The sequence below is a fragment of the Poecilia mexicana genome, unplaced genomic scaffold (genome assembly GCF_051168715.1).
Source record: "Poecilia mexicana isolate PSO_F unplaced genomic scaffold, ASM5116871v1 scaffold_8, whole genome shotgun sequence".
NCBI classification, from domain to species: domain Eukaryota; kingdom Metazoa; phylum Chordata; class Actinopteri; order Cyprinodontiformes; family Poeciliidae; genus Poecilia; species Poecilia mexicana.
The window spans coordinates 726,903-742,185 of NW_028263377.1; the positions used below are offsets into that span (position 1 = coordinate 726,903).

Sequence of the window (15,283 nt, forward strand, 5' to 3'; positions counted from 1 at the left end):
ACCATGTTAAAGTTACTTGTTTCACCTGTAAGTATTTCCACAAGTGTAAGAGTGAGTGTAAATATTCTTATAATCAAACCAACATCAACCACCGGTTAAACCAATATTAATTATTGGTTTAATCATAAGTTATCGTTATTAATTTAAGTATTTTACTCTGGGTTTTATCCAATTACTCAAAATGTTTAGATTTTATTCTTTAAACCTTTAATGCTCAGAATGAGCAGTCTGAACTATTTTTATTCACTGCAGGCTGGAAACTTCCTCTTTCTTCAGGAAGCCTGCTCTTCCTGTTCCATGACTCTCTTTCTGTCTGATTATGTTTTTTTATGATTAAATAGAAAAAAGTAGAATTAAAGAATTGCAGGACACAATAACAACACACACAACCAGATTAATTGTATTACCGTCTGACTCTACTGTTGGGTCTTGATGTCACCTGTGTAATCAGTTTTAAAGATAACTTTATTTATTGTTATTATTAAACTAAAATCTCCAGCATGGGGAAGTGGGCTGAGCTCGACTTTTTCTCGACAATATGTCTTGACAAAAATGCATATGTAAGGACAAGAATAAGCAATTATGTCAGCTTTGATCCTCCACAGTGCTGGACAATATGGCAAAAAACATATAGATTTAAAACAAAAAAACTAATTAGTTTTTTTGTTTTAAGTATCTTAAATACTGCCAAACTGGTGTGTGACCTTCCTGTTTTATCCACAGCTTTCACTCGGCTATGAGGCACGGTGTCAAAACCTTAAATTGCTGTGCAGGTTCCCAACAAGTTGTTACTAGGTAATCACAGAGTGAGTGAGTTAGTTGATGCCACTCTCCTTGCAGGGCTTACTGGGCCCTGAGAGGTTGAACAGCTAAAGCCTTTCCTTGGCTTACATCCCCCAGAATGCTGTGAGTTCTGGATTGGAGTTTAGTGAATTCTATATTTTGAATATTCTGTCAGACGTAATATCTATTGGTATTGGTCACGTATGTATTGCAATATATATTTTTTATTGATTTATTGTCCCATCCCACAGACAAGGATTGTGGCATTTTGTGACATTTGAACCATTAAGCATGCCAACTCAAACTATCCAGGAATTATATTTCAGTTCAAAATACATCAAACAGTGTGAGATTGGTTCATTGTCAGTTAGGCTGCAAATGGTTTCTATTTGGTCTTTCAATGTCTCAAATGGTTATTTAGCTTCTAACTCTGGATCCTCAGTTACTGAAACTGTGTTGTTGGGGATGTGTCTATGTGAGGAGGCGTTTCCTTTGAGAGGTGCAGTCCAGCACCTCTCAGTCATGTGGCTTCGACCAGGAAGCCAGGCTGAGAGTTAGATTCACATCACCCATGTGTTCCGTCTGTCCACTCCCATCTGCATACATCTTTGCCCTGATGAAGCATTGTAGGTATGTTGTGTTTAATGTATTGTTGTGCATCATTATTTTTATATAATTTCTGCTTGTTGAGGTAGATGTCAAATATTTTTGAATGCTTATTGTAAGTTTGCACAACTTTGCTAATTAATTTGGGACAGTATTTAATTTAGTTACACTAAACTTATATGTACCGGTACATGTTTATAAAAAGACTGTAAAAGTGATGTATCCCCTTTTTTTGTGTTTTAGTTTCACACTTCCTTGGATTCAATAAACCTGTGGATAAAAGGTCAACTTTCCTCAGAGTCTTGACATAAGGAAGAGTTTAGCTGTAGTTGCATTTCAAATGGTGAAGGCAATAGAGAAACAACACCTTTACTAGATGACCACACACTTCAGCACACTCATGTTCAAACAATATACAAGTCCAGGACTTGTGCCTTTGTCTTCATTGAAAGATACTTTTAAACGCCTCTGTTTATTTTGTTCATGAAATTATTAACTGATATGTTCACTGCCTTCTTAGCAGCTGTATTTATACTGAGGTTAAATTGCTGGACTATATTTACAAGTAGTCAGTAGGTAATTTTCAAAAGACATTGGTTGTATTAATTTTGACTTAGGGGTGTCAGAGTAAAGGGAGCAGAATATTATAAAAACAGTACAAAATCTAAAACAATGTCTCCTGTGTGTTCTTCTGTCACAGAATATCTCCATAAGATGTGATGTCATTATGTGATTGACTGCTTAACTTTCTACAGGTCTACAGAGGAGCCAATGGAGGAAGAGCCTGTGTTGTAAAGAGGAACTGACCTAAAGCACCCAAAAACACCTTCACCTCCTTCTAGCACCTTCTTGTCCTCCTGTTCCTGCTCCTCCACAGAGTGTGTATGTACACCAACACACACACATATACGCATACGCAGTGTGGAACTGAATTGTTGCGGAGGTCTCAGATTGGCTGAGAACATCGAAGTAAGGCAGGAAAAGGCAAGTCCTGTACAAAACAGGGGCGCCTCTCTTTTCTTCTGGTTCATCCATCCAAGGATTCGCAGACGACTTGTTCGCATCTTCATGGAAACCAAAGACGAGGAGCGTCAGCAAGGTTGCAATTTCTGTACACTACCTGTATACAGCATCGCTGAACCTTGTCCAGTCGTTCTTCTTTTATATTTCCTACCTACTCCTCTGATTCCACTGAGGGACTTTTACTGTGGAAATAAAAACCTTTTATCTGGTCAAAATGTCCGACAACAAGCTGACGACTTGTCTTCTTGTGTCTGTCAGAGAAAACGAGTAGTCGCTTGTTGGAAGGGTAACCCGTTTTACAAGGAGCGGGAGAGCAAGAACTCTAGGTGCCTTTTTTCTGTCTAACACAAACTATTCAATCAGAATCCACACATCACTGCCAGTGCACCTCAGCCAACCAAGCAGCCCACAGAGGACTGAAGAACCGGCCAGATAGCGCACATACACTGCTGTTGTTTCAGTTGATCAGTGTATATTTGTTTCATCATCTGAATGCCTTAGTTTTTCTTTTTTTTTGTGACAAAGATGGGCAGAGGGGATCAGAAGAGCTCATAAGCTGTAATCTTTCCAGGTATTCCCAAAATAATTATTTGGTGTTTCCTAAGAGTTGTACCAGTGGAAATGTTTGTCAAAAAGCTCATCTGAGTGTTATTATTGAAGTTAATGTAATATAATGATACTGAGGAAACAATCTCAGGATCAGTTCATCTTCTACAAAACTAGACATTATACTGCAGCCCTTAAAGCTCACTTTGTTGTTTCTGTTGAGTCATGTGACCTGAGTCCCACCCCTTTCTATCCTCCAAAAAGAATTTTATATTGTGGCACTTTTTAAAATACCACAATTACCACCCTTTCTTTACTTTTCATTTTGAGTGTAATATTTTCCTTTTGCTGTAAATACTGTCCACCATTCAGTTGCGCATAGCAACATCACAGCATCTGTAGTTTGGTTTGTTTTTACATATCTGTACATACATGTATGTATAAATTACAGAATAATTTCTCTTTTTGTATGACAAGCAAAAATAATGTGTAAACTGTGTTTTATTCAATCAGATAAGATTTACGAATATACTCTATTTGAGGATCTGGTGTTTTAAAAGTTTGGCTATTTGACAGAAAGTTGGTGCACGGCTTGATGGCACCTGCTGTCACCGCAGCCTGCTTGTTTGTTTGTTTACAGATGCCAAGAGATGATAGGATGTTGAATCTCTTTGGAGGAGAATGTTGCGCTCAGGTTCCTCTGGCAGGACCACTGCTCTGTACTGCCCTCCTCAGGCAGGCAGCAGCATCTACACACAGGAGGTGTTCAAATCAAAGGTCATGACTGGCTTAGTAGGTGGGTCCAGTGACTGTGTCTTTGTATTCCAACAGATCTTCACAGAATGTTCCTAACTCCCAGACATGTTGCATAAATGAGGGAACAAACGGATGGTAGCAATGTTCAGACTTCCTCCCCACAATAGACAGAAAACTAATGTGTCCTTTAAAGTAGGGTTTGTGTCAATAAACTTCTTACAAGCAGTTAGTCCTTTTAAAGTAGAACACACATCCTCATTAATGTCTTCATTCGTTAGTGCATGTATAAAACTTCACACAAGCTTTGCAAGTATAGTGAAACAGCTTTTGTGAAAAGGGTCACCAATAATACAAAAGATAAAGAATGCAGAGTTTGATAGCGACCATTTTAGCTTATTCCTTATGTGAAGGCAGAAGTAGGTGAAAAAACAGTTAGGGCACCAATCCATAGTCAGCAGGTTACTTTGGTTTTTAACATTCTTGTTTGTAAAGATTTCTCAAGACGTTTTTCATTAATTAATTACTTTAAATAATAAAATTGTTCCAAATACTGTATTGACTTGGACCCCAGACTGGTACTATGGCTTCAGCTGTAACGTCTATACTGCTCCATTCTACATGAGCTATCATGTAACCAGTTTGAGTAAAAATACCACAGTATCGCTGTTATGATAACTACAGAAAACGATTGAACAAAAATGTTTAACTTGATCTCATTCCCTTTTTGAAAGGGAATGAGATCAAGTTAAACAGCTTTTGTTGTTTGATTATAGAATAACACAAGCATAACAAGTTGATATCATCTGGTTAATCTGCTCATGTAACCAGTCTGCAATGGGTTGCTTCAGTAATATTCTTCAGGAGTAGGTGCAGTTTCAAGACAGCATTAACTTGAATGCTCTTGACATGCCATGCCAGCCTGGCTAGCTACTGGGACATTTTGGACGAATTTTTGTCCATCTTCGTGCAGAATCTCTGCTCAGAGACAGAGTTTTCATCAGCCTCACAGCTTGACTGTACACATTCAGAAAAGAGCAGTGGTGGTGGTGCTAGTTTCCACACAACTTCCTCATGAGAGCAGAAATGATTTTAAACAGCTGAATATGTCTTTGTTGTAAGCAGGGGGAACAGTGTATTTGTCTTCTTACAAACCACAGCCTCTAAAGAAGGATTAGAGACTGTGGTACACTGTACCACAAACAAACTGATTTCTCTGCCACTTTCACTGGCCTCTCATTAAAAGGACTTTAAACTATCAGAATAGTTTGGAAACATGTTAACTTTCTAAAAACCTTAATTTGAGTTTGTGCCTCATTCAGTGTGTTTTGCACATGTACGAGTGGCTCAGCTGCCAGATGATGTTAAAATAATCATGACAAACCATTATTACTTATTTCAGGTCAAAAAGAAGGTCAACATTGTGTTGAACGTTGACCTTCAACATGCTAACTTTAGTAGTTAGCATGTTGGTTACATGCTAACTACTAAACATGTCCTTCCTTGGATCAAACTATTATTTAAACATACCAGTTCTTGTTTGTAACTTGAAATGAGTAACTTCATAAACTGACAAACCCCATCATCTCCTGAAGTTAAAAAACCTTAGAGCTGGACCTATCCATTAAGCAGTGCTGTAAAAACATTATATAGAGACATAGAGAAGCTCACATGAAGTCACTTAACTAGGCATGCTGCAATAGACACTTCTACCTTTGGGTAACATCCATTTAGCAATATCAATATTTACTCTTTTGTAGATATTTAGATATTGAAGACTTTAGTTGAGTTTGTTGCTTTGACAAATGAACAACAGTCTCTGAGGCTGCATGTAGCACATCTGCCTAGAAAGTTCCCAAACAACTGAAAGGTTTTGATAATCATTCTTAATCCCATTGGCAGCTCAAAAGCAAAGTTAACCTTTCGTTTGTGAACTTTACAGTTGATTGATGAGAGGCAGCAGATTGAGACCTCAAACACAATTAAGAGTGTAGAAGGCTAACAGTCAGATGGAGCATTGTTGCAGCAAATTATTGCAATTCAACAACTTAAAATACTCAAATGCCAATAATCATCCATTTGTGAAAAACTGACATGTGATGGGGAAGGAAGATTAACTTAAACTCACAACTTCCCTATTGCAAGGCGACTGCTTTTCCCACTGAGAAATCACCCTATACAGTATATATTACCAAGTTAAACTGTTAGCTCAGTCAAAAAACATCCATTTGACGGCGCAAAGTGCTATTGGCAGAGGCAGCCAGCTGTTTGAGCGGGATCATTTCTGTATAAGACCTGGAAAAGGACTGGAACATATTTGATCTCTCTGCACAAATGACACAAAATCCAGAGCTTGATATCATTCTTAGCAGACTTTGACTGACTGATGTAGCTGGCAGCCTCAGCTATGACAACTAGAAGACAGGAACAAGCTTTCTGATCTCTATTAAAAGAGCACATACCCAGCATTGTGTCCAACAGATGGAAACATTTTCAGTTTGAGTGGTTTTGAAGTGTCTGTCTGGGTAAAGATGTCCTTCAAGTTTCTACAACCTCGCTGTGACCTCTGGCCAGCCCAGGTAAGAGAAGTGTCACTGATAACTTCACAAAACCTCACTTCAAAAGTTACAAGCTATTCCTTTAACAGTGATGTGGATGAGCAAGCAGCAATTATCACCACGTTGTGTTGAGCCCTCCCATGTCTCCTGAAGTCAAAAGCTTTTATATGCCAAATGTGACATTTCCTGAGAATTTGCTTACACTTTATGGCTGTTTAGGAAACTGCAGTGTAAAAGTTTTAAAATACATCATTTCCAGGTGTGCTGTCACCACAACCTGAGACATTTCTATGAACCGTTGCAAATGGAAACCAACACTTTTCACATGTATTTATTGTTTTAACTTAATAGTGTATTATGATATTAGTTCACTGATACCAAAACTCCACTAAACCTAAATGTGGTTGCCACACATTGTCTACGCACATGTTGTCTCTCAGCTCACATTTCTTTCTGACAAACAGAATGCAGAGAAAAAGCGGATCGACTGAAAGAAGTGTTTAATGTTGTGAAGATGTTTCGCAGCTTTAATGTTGCTATACACACTGACTCTTTTGCTACTTCAATTGATCCTGTATATTTCTTCAAGTTTGAGCCCGTGGTGTAGCTGTTGTGTCCTGTGAAGCCCGTGTTGGGGGGGTTACTTTGGATGCCCGGGCTTTGGGTAGGGAGCTTCATTCTCTGCCTCTTCTCTCCCAGTTTCTGGGGAGGAAGACATTCTCTGTGTTTGCTTTCTTTCTTCAGGTTTACCGCGGAAGAGTTTTCAGAAGACAGCATTTATTTTTGTTGTTGCTGTTGTTGGAACTTATCACAAACACATTCCTGAATTATCTCCATCCATGATTTCATTTTTCTTTTGCAGATTGCTGTTGGCAACAGTCCTGTCTAGTTCTCTCTGACTCACATGTAAATAAAGTTCATATTTGTGTACACATGTGCAATACATGCTACTCAAGCAATCTGTTACTGTGACAAATATTGATAAATGCTACTTTTTGAAGTTTCAACCTATTTTTGCTCCTTGTCCTGATGAAGGATTATGTTGCAAGATCTTTAAAAAAGGGAAAGTAACTATTGCGATTCTTCACACTCAGTTTAAATTTAGGGGCTTGCTGACATTTTAACGAAGCCCTTTTGTTTTTAAAACACTCACTGTACTGTTGTGATGATCTTTCTTTTTTTTTTTTTATTAATATTTTAAAGTGGGCTTGTTAAGTTTGTCTGGAAACTCAATAAAGCAATTCACGGACCGTTGCTGCTGTCTGTGTTTACATCTGCTGTGATGGAAGCGCTTTAGTTCAAATTGTTTTTTGTCAGCTAAAGTTACAGTGGTGGAATTAATTATTTGATCCCCTGCCATATTTTTAAATGTGTCCCTGCATGTAATTGTCTAGAATTTTATGTATTTATTTTTGGAGTTCATTTGAAAATGTTGAATAAGGATGATAATAAATTTGATTTGAATTTGACTGGGTAAAAATGTATTTAAAACATTACCCCCATCATCTCACAATAAATCAGACTAAATATTCTGTTTCACATAGCTAGGATGATTTTTGTTAGCTAAATTAGGGAAAGTTTATTTTTTTAAAATCAGATTTTTTTCTTGCTTTCTTCAAATTCAGAAGTGACCATACCCTGAGATTACTGACTGACCAGGTGGAAAAGACCAGAGGGCTGTTTCACAAAAGCAGGATTACACAATGCAGGATCAGAGATGAAGCCAGGCTTAACATAGCATCATCAGTTCATCTCCACAAAGATGAAGAAAATCTTTGTGAAACTTTCTCCGTTTCACATCCAGGATCAGGAGGTGCAGCTATGTTGAGCCCCAAGCGTTAACCTTGGGAATACACTGCCCCAAAATGGTACACTTTATAAAACTATTGCAAAAAATAACTGTTAATTGGCTCAGATCTATCCACAGATATAGGGTTTTTCATATTGTCAAAATATTTTATGTTTTCTGCCTGTTTTGTTTGAAAAAATCATAATTTTTGAAACCCAAAATACACAAAATGTTTCAAAAATAAATAGCAAAATGGAATGATTCTGATGCAGGTGTTTCAACTTTGACCAGGTCAAAACGTAACAATATTGATTCCTATGCATTATTTTTGGGGTAAAGAGAGTTAAAAAAACAAAAACTGAACTCTTTTTACATTTGTGACCTAAAATAGCACATCTTATAAAAGTGCAATAAAAATAATTATTTTCGTTTCCATCACTGCATTAAATCTTTTCAAAAACTTCAGATCAACCCAGAGGTATGAAGTTTCTCATTTTTAAAATCTTTTCTATGGTTTTCTGCCTATTTTGTTATGTAAAGCTCCTTGAACTGCATTGTTGCTGCTATACAGATAAACTTGGCTTTTTGTCCTAAACAAACCAAAAAAGCCCCCAAAAAACTATTTTTTGAAGGGGAAAACACAAAATATACAATATTTCCAACCATGCAGACACCAAAACTGCTCCTCACTCAAATCATTCCATTGATTTATTGATAACCTTTACTATTTACCTGAGAAGTGCAGGGTTAGCTGCAAGAAGTCTTCATGGAAAGAGAGGTGAATAAAGCCAAAGGCTGATTCTGATGTAAAGTCTTTCATGATGTGCATCACAGTGTGTAGAGGTCCATGGTGGAGGGAAGGCTGCTCCCTACAGTCCACAAACCCTCTGCAGAGCCGTCCTCTCAGCAGCAGTGCAGCTGCCGTGCCACATGGTGATGCAGGTGCAGAGAACGCTCTCCACCACACAACGATAGAAGCTCCTCAGAACTGAGTTACCAAGACCAGCTCTCTGCAGCTTTCTGAGGAAGTAGAGACGCTGGCGGGTCTTCCTGACCAGATGTGACATGTTGGCACTCCAGGTGAGGTTGCTGGAAATATGCTTCCCCTTTGTACCTGTAACTGGAGACCATCTCTACAGCTGCTCCTCTGATGTACAGGGACTGAACAGTCGGGTAACTTGCATGTCAGTGGCGCTGGGGTCCTTGCATACAGTCTGATAGATGGAGAATTTTATAGGAAGATAGTTAGCTATTAGACCACATGAAAAGATGTAAACCACACACATCCATCTGGCTAGACAGATAGACAGAGAACTTTATTGTCATTGTATGCTGGAGGCAATATAGTGAAATTGTATTGCTTTCATTTTAATAAAATTGCCACAAAAAAGTGCAAAATCAATCAAAGTATAAAAGTTTACAGTTAAATAAAAAGAAATGGTTAAAAGCAAATATATTAATTCATAATTTTAAAAGGCAATAAATGTACAGTCAGTTCTGTCTTAAATTTTTAATAGTCCTTCAGGATCTTCAGCATGACTGTCTCCTGCACTCTACTTAAAGCTGCAGTATGGAAATAAAAAATCACCCATTTGTTAGAAGTATCACTATGTCCTGACAGTGTTAAGACAGACAATCTGTGAAAAAAAATTGAGCTCCTCTGCGATCTCCCTGTGACCTGCTATCATGTGAACTAATACACTACTCTGTCAGAAACAACCAATCAGAGCCAGGAGGAGGGTCTTAGATCTGTCAATCACCTCATATAGTTGCTGCTCACACCCCTTCTCTTCACCCCCCATCCCTGTCTCTCTGCTATGATACAACTGCTTCACCCCAACAGAACCTGCCATGAATGCTCAGACTAGTTAGCATCCCCACCAATGACAGCAGGTAAACAGTTTTCCTGGAACATTAAGTTGTTTCTCTGCCATTAGCATTAAGAAAAGGTTGATTGACAGCAATAAGACCCTCCTCCTGACTGGTTATTTTTGACTAGGAGCGGTGCAGTTTTTCAGATGGCTATAGCAGCTCAGGGAAGAGGTGGAAGAGCTTTATTTTTATAGATTGTCTCATATTACACTGTCATGACATGGTGGCAACTTTGTCAAATATGTGATGATGATGATGATGATGATGATGATGATGATGATGATGATGATGATACTTTATTTCAGACAAACTTTTCACCGACAAGTGTAAAATAAAACACTTTTCTATGAAGTACATAATCAATTACATAGAAACACACCACTAATTTGTGACTATGAGTCTGAAAAGGAGTATGATGAAGTATAACTTATATAAACATACCACTTTTCCATTCCTAATTCATCGCATTGTTTTCCAGTTCTGACAGTAAAAATATTTTTTGTAAAAGTTACTGTAGGAAGGAGAAAAGGGTGAAAAGGGTTTTTACAAAGGCCCACAGGTGAGCTGAGTAGATGTATTTAATTCTGGGCAAATGGGATTTGATGATCTACTGTGTTGTTTTTTGGCAACTGCTCTTCCTGTCTGCTGCTGTACAGCAGTATGGAGTACCTACACTGTACAGCATTAAGCCAGTGACAATCTGGTTATCAACTCCTTAGACAGACCACACTGCCTGAAAGTTCTCAGAAAAAATGAGTCTTTGTTGGATTTTTTTTAAAGTAAGTTATTTGGTGTTGAAGCTCCAGGTGAGATCCTCTCATCTGAAGCTCCACTTGCTCACCATCCATGCTCAGCCTGGGATGCATTGTCCTCTTTATCCTGAAGTCAAGATGATCTCCTTTGTCTTCTTGGTGTTCAGGATGAGGTCATTTTCCCTTCACTATTAGTTTACCATATTATTAGCTTTTGAACCTTTTCTTTATAGGCTCCCTCTTTGCTGTCGCAGATAATAGTTTTGTCATCCACATATTTGGACAAGTCATTACTGTTTCTGGGTAGCTTTGAAGTCATACGTAAACAGGAAGTAAAGGATGGGGCTGAGGAAACAGCCTGAGTCTTGTACTCAGCACACCATACCTGTGCTGAGTGTCACTGCGGATAAGGTAAGAGAGTCGTTTTGGACATGCTGGGGTCTGTTGGTTAAAAAGTCCCGATCACAGTCCTGCTCCTAGTACCAGGGATTCTAGCCGCTCTGTCAACTTGTCAGGAGTTGATGGAGTTAAAAGCTGAGCAATAATCCACAACCTCCAGCATCCCTACGTAGGTTTTAAGTAATATTAGCAGAGCTGGGACAAAGTCAGTGCTTTGCAAGTCTGAATAAGTCTCAAGTCTTTATCCTCAAGTCCCGAGTCAAGTGTCAAGTAAAGACAGTCAAGTTACGTCTGAAGTCAAGACAGGCAAAAGTTGAGTCAAGCCCAAGTCTGAAACCTGGAATTTCAAGACCTTTCAAGTCTTTTTTTTTTTTAACAATGTTGCAATTCTTATTTTAAATTTGCACCTTTATGTTGCACAGTTCAGTTAAGCTTACCTGCAAAAATAGTCACATATTAAACTATAATTTTCCAGGTTAAACATTCAGTGACATGATATGATATGATATGATATGATATGATATGATATGATATGATATGATATGATATGATATGATATATAATGCTCTTTCTCAAACCAGGATATGTAGTTGAGACAAGGACTCATAGTGTCAAGCATGAATGGAATGCTATGACTTCAATCAAATTTCTTTTCTTCTGCTGTAGCTTCTTAGAAAACAATAGGCAGGGGAACATCTTATAAGAACTACAGTAACTGGTTTTCTCACTGTTTAGCCACTAGAGACTAACTCAAGTAAAACATAATAGGACTATGAAGTCATCTTGTCTTAAGGTGTGGTGTGGATGTGAAAACATCCAAAGATAAAATACTTAATTTTATGTGCTGAGACAAAAACTTAAAGTCCATTTATGCAGTATGCATAACTTTATAAACTTTGATGAAGGAATTTTCCTTTTAAATCTAGAGCAAAGTATATATAATTGAGACAATATTTGAAATTAATTGAACTTAATTATTTCACTGAATAACCAATGATTATGTAAATGTGTTAAAAAAATACAATATTAATTACTTCAGATGACACAAAATCAAATATCTACCATATTTTGTCTCACAAATATTTTTTTTCAGCTATTGTTATTTTTGTAGTCACACCACTCTGTTACATTCATTCTTGTCACATAATTGAGGTGGAAACTCATTCCACCCTCTGATGGATAGGACAGGAATATATGAGAGGGTTTACAAATCCTCCTTCTGTTCGCTAATTGGCAAGGATGAAATTCTGAGAAATCAAGTACAATGGGACAAATCCTAGACAGAGCACCGCAGAGAGATGAGAATCAAGGGAAATTGCATTAGAAGGCAAAAACCAGGCAGTGCAGTTTTGGGTTGTTAAACATGTCAGACAGTGTCTGAGCCAATACATTTGTTCATGTTAGAGATTCTTATGCTTATAAAATATTTAAATACTTATTATATTAAAACAAATTTAGGTACTGTATATAAACACTATATTTGTCTAACCAAATGATGGTAATTTAATTGCACCCGCATGGGTTCTTGTTAGAACATTATGCATCTCGTAATATACAATTACTGAAAAAAAAGGTTAACATTGCAACTACTAATAATACTCACACTATTCAAGAAATGACATGCCAGCAGATTTGTTTTGTTATCTAAGGCAAAATTATGAAGAATCATAATTCCTAGTCAAAAATAACCAGAGTCAGGAGGAGGGTCTTATTGCTGTCAATCAACCTTTTCTTAATCATAATCATAATCATAATTTAATGACTTCTTTTACATGGACAGGACATTAATGACATTTATTTCTAAAATATCCAATCAAAAACATGGTGGGGCTTCAGATAAAACTTCGCAGGAGTTGACAATCTTTTTAAAGATTTAGCCCAGTGATATATGTGATACAGTATCAGCATCAGCCCATATTAGCTGTAAAAATTAGCTGCCATTCTGTCAAAAATAATTCTGGTGAATTATTTTCACAGAAACTAACCCTAAACCTGTCTTTTTGTAGTTTGTATTTTTAGCATTAGAGGCCCTCATACAACCGTAGTCAGAGAGAAAGTGGGAAGAAACATCCAGCAAGGGAACTGAGGATGGGAGTTGATCTCGGGACGGCCGTGTGGAGGTCTGCAGCCTCTGTGAGCTGCTCCTCTTCTGGCCACAAGACAAGCACAGTCAGCAAAACCCTTTCTGGGTATCAGACTAAGTTGAATTATTTTTCTCAAGAAAAATGTCAGTTGAAGAGCAAGAATTGCTCCAGCCATCGCTGCCATACAGACCAACATTATGACAAAATTTCTTTGACGTACAAAGGGAAGTCTGCCTTGACATTTTATCCGGTCTGCGCACTTCCACCTCTGTAATTCGTCCACCACTTTCCCTGCTCGCTCCATCCAGTCTGGTCATTTCTTGAATTGATTACTATAATTCTCTCCTTATCGTTCTGCCTCATAAATTTATCCGTAAACTCAAACTGGTTCAAAACTCTGCTACTCGCATTATTACCAAAATGGCCTCATTTCACCACATCGCTCCAATTTTACAACTTCGCTGGCTTCCTGTTACATTCAGAAATCAATTTAAAATCCTGTTGTTTACATTCAAGGCAATCCACCTCAGCGAACCTCTTGTCCGTCTCAGCACCATGGAGAAAAGAGCCTGCTCTTCCCCCTGACATCTGTAGCATTGACTCTCTTCCAGGAGTGAAAGTAGTGGGGTACGTTCAGGTACTGCGTACCCCTAAAAGATTTAGTGGGGGTACGCAGTACCTGCAAGAGAGGGGAGCGGCTGTCTGCTGTAAAGAATCATTGGGTTCACTGTGCAGCCGTGACTGATTAGTTTTTCAAGAACAATTTAAAACATGACTTAATCAGTTCATAAATAGCTTTTTTTCCCATTTCATATTGTTTCTGAACTCTTCCTGCTTTGCTAGAGCAGGGGGGCGATATGTCGATAGAGGAAGGTTTTGAGTCGATCTCGGCATTAGGAGACAAACTGAACGCCGCCAGGACGCTGAGACCAGCAGGTCCTCCTCTGACTGGCTTATCAAAACGTTCATAACTTTATTAAAGAACAACAACAACATTTATAAAATGTGTTCAAATTAATGACCCAACAACAATAATAATCTCTAATTATTGTTTCAACAAGGTGTTGCGCAATTCTGTGCGTTTCGGTTCCATTACCAAAATAACTAGCAGAACATGAGTTTAAAATGAACTAATCAACCACCGCTGTGTTCATGAGAGGCTTTTTAATGATCGCAAAAATAAATCAAACCTGCAAACATAATATCGTAACGGACTAAATGTTATGTTTTTAACGTAACCTCTGGTCGGTTTGTGGAGCGCAGGCAGTTGCCATGGCAACGGGTGTGCTTAAATGATAAAGAGTAAAAAGGTGCGAGTGGTTTAGAGTTGATCACCTGTTCAGGTTGTTTTACCTTTGCTGTGGCTCATCACAGCCGCTGTAGTTTCTGAACGTTCAATAAATGACAAACTTGGACTAATTATCTCGTTCGTCTGCGAGTATACGTCATTTACAACAAACATCAAACACGGTAAATATGTTTCATTAAGTATTTAACAAACAAATGGCTTCTACCGCGATAATTATGTGAAATTAAATTAATTGTCTAATATAAAAAAATAGTTTGGTGCTTTTGGGCTCAGAGTCTGAGAGGCTTTTCCTTTATCAAACTTTTTTTTTTCTTTTTGCCTCTTATTTAGTGGAAATATTAATGTTGATGAGATTTTCTCCAAAATAATAACCTTTTATAACCTTTAGCTAAACTGTTGAAAATGAGGCTCTAACATCCACAAATGACATTGAAATAAAATCCAGTCCAACATCTGGTTTGAGGTGATTCCTCTGGATCCTGTTGGAGGAAAAATATCCCAACTTCAGAAGATGAGCTTTAACCTAACAGAGCTCTGTGGTTCCTCCTGTCAGTGTGAGAGTCAGGGTGAGGAGGCGCCATGTTAGGAAGAGAAGTGGAAGCTGCAGGATCTTCAGAACAAACAGGTCATGATGCTGGGCTACTGATTATCCCTCTGTCTGGACACAGGATCAATAGAACCAGTTTAAAAGATAAAATGAATGGTTATATACCAGACATGGAAAACTGGGATGAACTCCATGCCATGATGGTCAGAATTTAGGTCTCATAGCATCTCAAGGTTCAACATTGCAGCCAGTGGGTTGAGGG

At 38.0% G+C, this 15,283-nt stretch overlaps 1 protein-coding gene across 11 annotated transcripts in view; it reads left to right on the forward strand.

Annotated features, from left to right (window-relative positions):
* Positions 1–7,523, forward strand: part of hdac5 (histone deacetylase 5) — a 97,002-nt gene extending 89,479 nt beyond the window's left edge. For 10 of the 11 annotated variants that reach the window (XM_088007981.1, XM_088007988.1, XM_088007984.1 and 7 more), the window contains one exon: positions 2,145–7,523. In XM_088007981.1, the coding sequence (XP_087864107.1) occupies positions 2,145–2,184 (40 nt within the window). In that variant the 3' untranslated portion in view covers positions 2,185–7,523. Of the gene's footprint in view, positions 1–1,632; positions 1,673–2,144 lie in introns of all 11 variants that reach the window. The other variant, XM_088007989.1, reaches the window with a different exon arrangement.
* Positions 7,524–15,283: the final 7,760 nt, after the last annotated feature.